At 28.7% G+C, this 9,354-nt stretch overlaps 1 protein-coding gene across 6 annotated transcripts in view; it reads left to right on the plus strand.

Annotated features, from left to right (window-relative positions):
- Positions 1-3,900, plus strand: part of LOC106682373 (proton-coupled amino acid transporter-like protein CG1139) — a 95,340-nt gene extending 91,440 nt beyond the window's left edge. For all 6 annotated transcript variants that reach the window (XM_067052224.1, XM_067052225.1, XM_067052226.1 and 3 more), the window contains 9 exons: positions 323-492; positions 616-723; positions 861-1,011; positions 1,091-1,212; positions 1,323-1,407; positions 1,491-1,772; positions 2,043-2,221; positions 2,360-2,529; positions 3,068-3,900. In XM_067052224.1, the coding sequence (XP_066908325.1) occupies positions 323-492; positions 616-723; positions 861-1,011; positions 1,091-1,212; positions 1,323-1,407; positions 1,491-1,772; positions 2,043-2,221; positions 2,360-2,529; positions 3,068-3,324 (1,524 nt within the window). In that variant the 3' untranslated portion in view covers positions 3,325-3,900. The remainder of the gene's footprint in view (positions 1-322; positions 493-615; positions 724-860; positions 1,012-1,090; positions 1,213-1,322; positions 1,408-1,490; positions 1,773-2,042; positions 2,222-2,359; positions 2,530-3,067) is intronic.
- Positions 3,901-9,354: the final 5,454 nt, after the last annotated feature.

Genomic DNA, 9,354 nt, shown 5'->3' on the forward strand with positions numbered 1-9,354 from the left:
TTTTTAATTTTAGTATGTATGAGATCATTCATCACTATTACCTATTGCCCACAACTGTGTGGCAGATTGTAATATCTATCAATAAATAAATCTATCAATAAAAAAAAAATATTATATCGGTGTCCAGAAAAGAGGTTTACATTAACTTAGTGTTTTATTGTACTATTGGTTTTGGGAGACCATCTTGGAATATGCCTACCCTCAGTAATAGACAGGGTGTGAAATACACTATCCTTTCTAGTCACTAATTAATTTTTCCCTACTACTTGTTGAATTTTTTTATTTTCAATTACAATACAGATTATTTATTTTTGGTTTTTAGATGGGTTATGACAACCCGGCAATGGGTTACGACAACCCCGCAATGGGTTACGACAATAGCCCACCAATGACATCAAACCCAGCAATGATAAAATGCCGTAAAATTTCAAATGTAGGAACTGTCAGCCAAATGGTAGAGAAAAATGGCACTAATGGAGCTCCACATCGGAAGTAAGTAGAATTCATGAGATTTTTAAAAAAAACATTGCTCAAAATCAACAATTTAAGATTATTTTTCATAGTTCATATATTTACTATGAATATTTTGAATTTTTTAAATTTGGTATATTTTAGGGAGTCACTGAAAGCTGTCTATGTTTCACAACCAAACCCTGTCAGGCAAACTAAATCTGAAAAAGAATATGAACCATACGACAATAGAGATGTAAAACACCCAACAACGTTAGTAACTTTTATGGAAATTTTCTGTAACATCTTAATGTTAAATCAGAAAAAAAAAATGTAGCAATAATCAAATGATGTATTCACAAAACAATAAGTGTAATAAGTGATATATTATATTTTGGTTTTTGTAATAGATATTTTGAAACATTGATACACATGTTAAAAGCATCTCTTGGAACTGGAATCCTAGCTATGCCTGATGCCTTCCACAACGCTGGGTATATTGTGGCGACAATTGGTACTCTAGTCATAGGTTTCCTCTGTACTTATACTATTCATATTTTGGTAAGCATGAAACTAAGCTGTTCTTTTAGAACACTAAACAATATTATGTATAATTTATCATTTTGTGGTTTTACTACAGATCTCAGCTGAATATGAACTATGTAAAAGAAGGAAACAGCCTAGCATGACTTATCCTGAAACAGCTCAAGCAGCTTTCAATGATGGACCTAAGCCAATGAGATATGTTGCAAAATTTGTCCCGTAAGTCTAAAATTATATCCAGTGAGTTAAAACCTAGTATAATGATGATACCTGGTTATGCATGAAGATAAGAGCATTGAGAGATAATTTGTAATAAATTTAATTTTCAGAACCATATGTAATGTGTTTCTGTTACTCTACCAAATTGGGTCTTGCTGTATCTATGTTGTTTTTATTTCATCAAATATCAAAGATGTAAGTTTTAAAATTAATTATTTGTCAGTATTTTATTTATTTTAATTTTTGATAATTTTATTGTTATTTTGCACATTTTTAAGGTGGTTGATCAATACCAGGCTCCAGAGAATCAAATTGATATCAGGTGGTACAGCCTTTTCCTTCTGGTCCCCCTCATCCTCATTAATTGGATAAGGAACTTGAAATACTTAGCTCCACTCTCCAGTATCGCCAATGCAGTCACTATTTTTTCATTTGGTTTGATATTTTACTACATGTTTGCATCAGTACCAAACATTGAGTCAAGACAGGCTGTTGCACCATTTAAGAGAATGCCTTTATTTTTTGGCACTGTTCTTTTTGCCATGGAAGCAATTGGTGTGGTAAGTGTCTGTGTGTGTTTTTTTTTTAAATTTGAATAGTTTTAATATCAGTCAAATTTTTCAATTAAAAATTGAAGGATTTGTTAAATATTTTTGTAATGAATCAAATAAGAATTGAATCTCTAAGTTGATAAATAATTTCATTTGTTCTTTAGTAATGTCCATTTAGTGAATGAACATTATAATTTATGTTATATTTAATTTTCTGGATTTGTCAATTAATTCTTGGTATTATCAAAAAATTAAAAACCAATCATATATTTTTTATAGGTAATGCCTCTTGAAAACGAAATGAAAAATCCACGAAGATTTGGGAGTGCTTTTGGTGTATTGAATTGTGCCATGCTACCAATTACCCTTCTGTACACATTTGTTGGATTTTTTGGATACTTAAAGTATGGAAATGACACCAAAGGAAGCATAACTTTGGCCTTACCAAAAGATGAATAGTGAGTCCACCAGAATTACATAATTCATATATATAATTTTAAAGTTATAATTCAAGGCAAATTTATATATATTTTTCTTGTATAGCAAATTTCATTATTATTTTCAAAATTTATATAAGCCATTTCTTAATAATTTAGCCTGGCACAAGCAGTTAGACTGATGTTGGCTTTTGCAATCTTTATCACTCATGCACTTGCCTGCTATGTAGCAGTTGATATAAGTTGGAGAGAATACATTGAACCGAAAGTTGAAAAAGCAAAACTTTTCTGGGAGTATCTGGTCAGAACTATCCTTGTTATCATCACATGTAAGTTAATTAAAAATATTGTTTGTAAAATTTCAACAAAGATATTTAAGTTATCACTCATAAAATTTTAATAATCTTAGATAATACTTAGAAAAGTAAAATTATAGTAGAGAGTCTAAAATATTATAATATTTAAAGTTTGAAATTAAGTAAAGAAAGAAAAAAGAGAAAAAATTAAATCAATTTTTCATATCATTAAATATTAATATTTTTGTTTCATATTTATTAAAATAAATAATACATCCAAGAGATAACAAAAATAATTGTCAATTATCTACTTTTAGTTAGTTTTTATTACTTATGATGCCACAACCCAGAGGCAATATATTATTTCCCAATATATTCTCCCATCTTTTCTGGTCTTCTATCTTCCTCCCAAAGACCTCTATCTGTCATTCCTTTCAAAATCTGATCTAAACATTTTATCTTAGTTGTTCTTATTTTAAAATTATAATATTGAAAAAACCATGACTTTTTTTTCCAAGAAATATTTTTTGGTATTTGTTTATAATTAACTATTTTTTTTTTTTTTTTTTAGTTACATTTGCAGTTGCTATACCAGATCTGGAGCTTTTCATTTCCTTAATAGGAGCCTTCTGCTTGTCCACAATGGGACTCTCATTTCCTGCTATTATTCAACTTTGCACTTTTTGGAATGAATACAATGGAATGCAGTTTATCCTTTTCTTTTTAAAGAATCTAACTATATGTCTTATAGCTACCTTTGGTTTTGTTATCGGTGTCACAACAAGCGTAGAGGGGATTATCGATAAGTTTTTTCTTCAAAAGGAGTAATATTTATAACTAATATTCTTTAAATTGAGGTATATTACCTTTAATTTTATGTAAAAAAACATGTAAATTATTGTCAATAAGAGTTGTTTTTAAAATTTATGTATATTACGAATTTGATGACCGAACTGAATTCGGCATGGTTGGAAAACCATTTTATAAGACTGACATGATTGTCAACAATTGTTGAATGGTAATTTATAATTATCATATCAGTTTGTCAAAGTTTTATTCCAACCGCTTATTTTTTTTATTTCCAACTCATTGAAGTAGGTGCTAATAATAAATAAATTAGTTTTTATTGTGATAATCATCATAAGTACCCCAAATTTGTTTATAGAACTGTTATTTTTTAGATACCCTAGGATTATGGTCTTGTGAAACTACAATTTTTTTTTACTATTTTTTCTAGATTCTTTTTAATGTGAGACCAAAACTTTTGGTAACATGTAGTATTTATTTTTACATATGTGGGTGATATTATAGATGTAATTGCTTATTTTTGTACTTAAAATTGTGATGAGTACTGAGAATAGAAGTAAATGTTCTTTGTATGTTATAATAAATGTATTATTTGTATACTATTAGTATTGACAAAACGTTATAGATGGTCTAACATGTTTACCATGTCATTAATGTGATAACTTTTGGCTATAAATCAACTTCACAAATGAATAAATTGGTTTTAAAAATAATTATTTGAATTTTGAATGGAGCTTAAGTTACCACATGTATGTATATACATAGTTATTAAAAATATATAATATATATATTCTTGCCATGTTAAGTTCTAATTATTTATAAAAATTTTAATATTTTTAAAACTTCATTTTGAGATGTAAGTAATAAATTAAGTCCCAAGCTGTTAAAATTGTTTCTTTTCCCCATACATTATTCTCCATCCTCCTTAATTCATACATTATTTAAAAGTAAAAACTCTGTTGTTGTATGATTAACTTAAAATTGAGTTTAGAATGTAATTCTTCATCAAAAACCTTAGGAAGCATAACAGGCAAGTAATAATGCCAAACACACACACAAATGCTCATATCATTTTTTTTTCTTACATTTTCCTTTTCCTCTCTCTTCATTACTATTAGTTTCCAAAAAAATTGTTCATCATTTACTATATATTTTTATATTTTTTTGTGTTCAAAGAAAACTTCAGCTAATTTTGACTAAATGAGTAGTGACACTCAAGAAGACAGTGTCATAATCCATTATTGCTAAGTAATGTAATAAATATATCAGTTATAATTGAGATTTCTAGGATATGATATTGTGGAGCAAGTAATAAATTTGATATTATAAAACTTGAAATGAAGTTCATACACTCATTTTAATATGAATGTTGCTTTTATATTAAACAATATTAATATTGTTAAGAGTAAACTACTGTTATTTACGAAGTTCTTTTATAAGGAAGTCCATAAATAGAAATTAAAACTTTGTCCTGTCTTACAATGAACCAGGCACTGTAGTCTCAACACAGAATGAAGAACCAGAATCCGAAACTGATTCAGATGATCCTTACATTCCATAAAAGTAAAATAAAAAGCTCCTCTAACAAGGATAATGGTGGCAATGAAAAATGAATAGATTTAAATAAATACATTTTTTACAATTTGAATTGCATTATGTAGGTTTTTCTCAACAGCAGTAACGAATCATAGCGCTTAGCAGTGAAAAACATTCATGCAATGGTCATGGTAGGCTTGAATTATATAATGCAAAGGAGATAATAGCAGGAAGAATATTCAAGGAGCCACAGATTTTGAAAACTTGTCACAATAAGTTTTGGCACCAATGTTATTTTTCCAATAACAGAATAGGTGTACATATATACACAGAAAAAATTTTTGTTGTAGAATCTTGATTATAACTGCAAAAAACTTTAAAAAATTGGAATGTATCCTAATTTTAAAACATGATGGTATACAAGATCTATAAGCTGGGAACCAGTATGAAGACTGATCAGCCAATATAAGAATAATTTGATAATTTATGGGTTTATATCACAAGATATCACGTTTTTTATTGAAATTAATTATTTATTACAATAAATAATTGTAATTAATTATTACAATTGTAATTGTAATTATTTATTACAATTTAATTATTTATTTATTTATTACATATGATACAAATCTACCAAAAATTGGTATTTTGTTAATATGTTTTACTGATATAATAATGACAAGCCTAAATAAACCCAAAGGTTTTATGTCAACACCCACCATAATCATAGCCTATATATCTCCTTCCTTTGAAAACTTTTAAAACCCAAATTTACCACTCCACACTTAACATCCACTTAAGTCTTATGTCTACACCCTAAATGTTTTATGATGATTCAGCACTAATTATTTATTTATGATTTCAATTATTCAGCTGAACGAATTCTCATTCCCATTTTAACTGTTCCATAACCACCTAAATCATTTTTATGTAATTACATTTACTAGGTTCAGTTACAGAAACGATATCGATTTCCATATGTCTACGTTATCTGAAATAGGAAGAATAGATAGTACCACACTTGTGAAAGGGATACAAAGAAGGTATTTAACACCCTTACTACACAGATTTAGAATCTTATCAATGTATGAAAGACAAACATGTGGGAGGAGAAACTAAGAACAACTCATGGCAACCATCGTAAATCCTAGAAAATAATCAAAAATGCTACCAGAACATCCAGTACAAACAGAATACATCATGACAATTGACTGAGTTTGGAGCAACAGGCTACAAAATTAGTTTAATATTACAGTGAGGATATTAAGAAAAAGACTGGAATTCTCACCATGCTTCCAATTAAAGAAAGAGAACACAATTTTATGTTTGTTCCCTACAAACAATTAAAAGTGATCCTTCGCAAAGCCCAAGGCAATAGGGCACCTGCATGCGACAAAATACAAAGTGTATTATTAAAACTACTGCCCAGAAAAGGTATAATTCATTCAGTAAATTTGTTTAAGGATGAAGTATTTTCCTGCATGGAATCAACCTACATTATTTCTGCTCCTTTACACCACCTCCCCCCCCCCCAAAAAAAACAAATATTAGGTGCATATACTCTTACCACAAATAACCAAAGATATATGAGCAACAGAAGAATAAGAATAAGATGGCAATTTACTATTATCTTCTGGTATCAGAAAGGGTACAGGCTTAAAATTGATCTGGGTGGTTTGAAATTTATTTTCCTGTAGTATCATTTAATGAATTTTTCTTACCACTTTGGCTAGAATTGGTTGGTAACTTGCAGGATAACAACTGTAAGCTAGAAATGGCCAGGTAGGGTATCCTATGATCATTTATCTCATGTAAATGATTTAATGATTAGATGACAAAAAGAATCAAACTCAGTGTAATTTTAGGAATTGTTTCAATGTTCTTAATAAATAAAAACATTTTGTTCAAGCCAAAAAATTATTTATTCTATAAAATTTTAAATGTTAAACAAAAATAATTGTTTTGATAAAAACAATACAATTAATATATTTTATTTGAACAACTTACTAAGCCAACTAATATATATTTTTGGAAGATATGTTAACTCTTCTTGAACTTCATTACATCATTCTAAGAACAACATTTCGGGCAGTTTGGTCATTTTCAAGTTCAACGTTCTTGATTGTTAAAGTCTCATTGTCAATAATTTAAAATATATATAATCTGTATTTGTTGAGAAATTTCTCTTTTTCTATAATTGTATAAAAAATGAAGAATGTTATTTTTCAGTTATTCTATCACATATTAGTAGTGCTTTGAGTAAGTTGAGTGAACTTGAACAGTTGGGACTTCTTAAACAAAATATCCTTATTTTAATTTCAATAGAAGCAACTCTTGATAAATAAATTATTACTCATGCACCTCTTTATACATAATCATCAATAATGTATGAGGGAAAAATATCTTATTATTTAACTAATTATTAGTGATATAATTTATTTCTTTAAGTTTAAGTAGCTTACTAAAATTATGGTCAACAACTAACATGTCACAGAATCATTGACAAATAAGACAATACATCTCTTATTTAATTACAGATTAAAAACAATTTTTACAGTTACAGATTGTATATTTTAAATTATTGGTAATGTGACATCACAATCAAAAAGATTGAACTTGAAAATTGGTAAACAGACTGAAAGTTCATTCAGATTCTTGGAATAAACAAATGAAGATTAAAAAGGATTAATATTTTTTCCAAAAAATATTAATTTATATACTTCATATAACCTTTTAACCTAAGTTAAGGTAAACACTTCAAACTAATTATAGAAAACCTGTAACAGTCATTTGAGAACAAAAATCATAATAAATCGTAGGAAGATAGTCCGGGTGGTGGTTAATAAAGGTATCAAAACTACTTAGGAGTTAAAGTAGAAGAAAACTATTTATTGATAACCACTTATTTTGTTTGTTTGTTTGTTTTTGTTCAGTGGCCTAAAACATCACCATTCATCAAAGCCATTAACACTGATTTTTATTAATAAGCAACATAAGTTCCGTAGTACGTACAAAACATATTTTTTAATTCAACTGGTCTAGTAACATTACGTTAATTCAAGTAAACGTTAATTGAACGTACACTAAATAGGTGTCCACCGTGTTTTACTTCCAATATATTCTTACTCACTATAATACATGACTTACTTTACTTTAAATATATATATATTTTTTTTCTTATTTATTACTAGTAAGCATAAGTTATGTGATATGTCTAAACAACTGTGTTGTTATCTTTGTTTCAATGTGACAGCCTTGATGAAGTCCTGTAAAGTAGGTTGAAATGTTTGTTAACAATAAATATTTTTCTTCTACTATTTTGATACATTTATTGACCACCACCTTGACTATCTTCCTAAAATCTACTTCATATGGTCAACTATCTTCTTTCAATATGAAAAATTATAATAAAATTTTCACTATAAATTTGATATAATGCAAAGGTTATTAGCAACATTACTAGATAGTTTATATTGTACACTTATAACTGCAATGCTTTAGGACCATCTAAACACATTTTTATTTTTTCTGGTTTTCTTTCTGGGTTAAAATTAGTAAATTTTATGTTTCTCTGTTTGTTCCTGTCTTATTACTTTGAATCTACAAGTGAAGAAAAAAAAAGTATATTTTATAATTATGTTTTAGATTTGTTTATTATATTATAATTGGTGATATATAGGGTGAAATGCCAAGTAACAAAAAACAGTGCCACATTAGGAGTGTACTAGTGTGAAAAAAACCTTTGGCTTTTACAAAGCCCTTTGGCTTTGTTAGTCTATTTAATAAAATTCATTGAAAGCGTGTATGCCACCTTTGTGACTGCAGAGTTTTATCTATTCATTTGGGACTTTCATCTGTTATTTGTGGTATTAATTCATGCAGGAAATGTACTTTTTTCACCAAGACTCTTCAATGCTTATTGTGTAGCCTCCTTAATTGAAATCATATGTGGAATAGGTAACCAGCTAACATCATTAAGTTTTATAAGCTACATCAATATTTTTTTTAATTCCCTACTAAAACCAGCAAGCTTTGAACATCTCTTGCAATTCTATATTGAACAATTCATTACATCCTAAAGGGATTAGTCTATTTTTATCATTTATTTTAGTTATTAGTTAATCAATTAAATGTCATTTGCCTGAAATGTAAATAATATTTTCATTAATTCTTTCTTTTATTAATTCAGCTTCACAACTCAATATCGAGTCCTGACCTCCTGCATTAGCCTCCACCAATTATTTCGATCTTGAGCGGCCGCAATCCAGTTCCTCACTCCCATCATGGTCCTGGCATCACCACTCACACCATCACTCCACCGAAGGCGTGGTCTTCCTCTGCGTCTTGCTCCATGTAGTACCTCGGTCACTATTTTCCTTGGCAGATCACTCTCAGCATCTGAGCAACATGCCTGCCCACCTTGATCTACTGAGCCTCACAAACTGGACAACATCTGGTTCAACAACGTTGGTTCTATAAAAATTTGAGCTCCTAGTTTGTTCGACGTCTCCATAT

Source organism: Halyomorpha halys, unplaced genomic scaffold (genome assembly GCF_000696795.3).
Source record: "Halyomorpha halys isolate HHAL.00 unplaced genomic scaffold, Hhal_1.1 Scaffold409.1, whole genome shotgun sequence".
In the NCBI taxonomy this organism is placed as follows: Eukaryota; Metazoa; Arthropoda; class Insecta; order Hemiptera; family Pentatomidae; genus Halyomorpha; species Halyomorpha halys.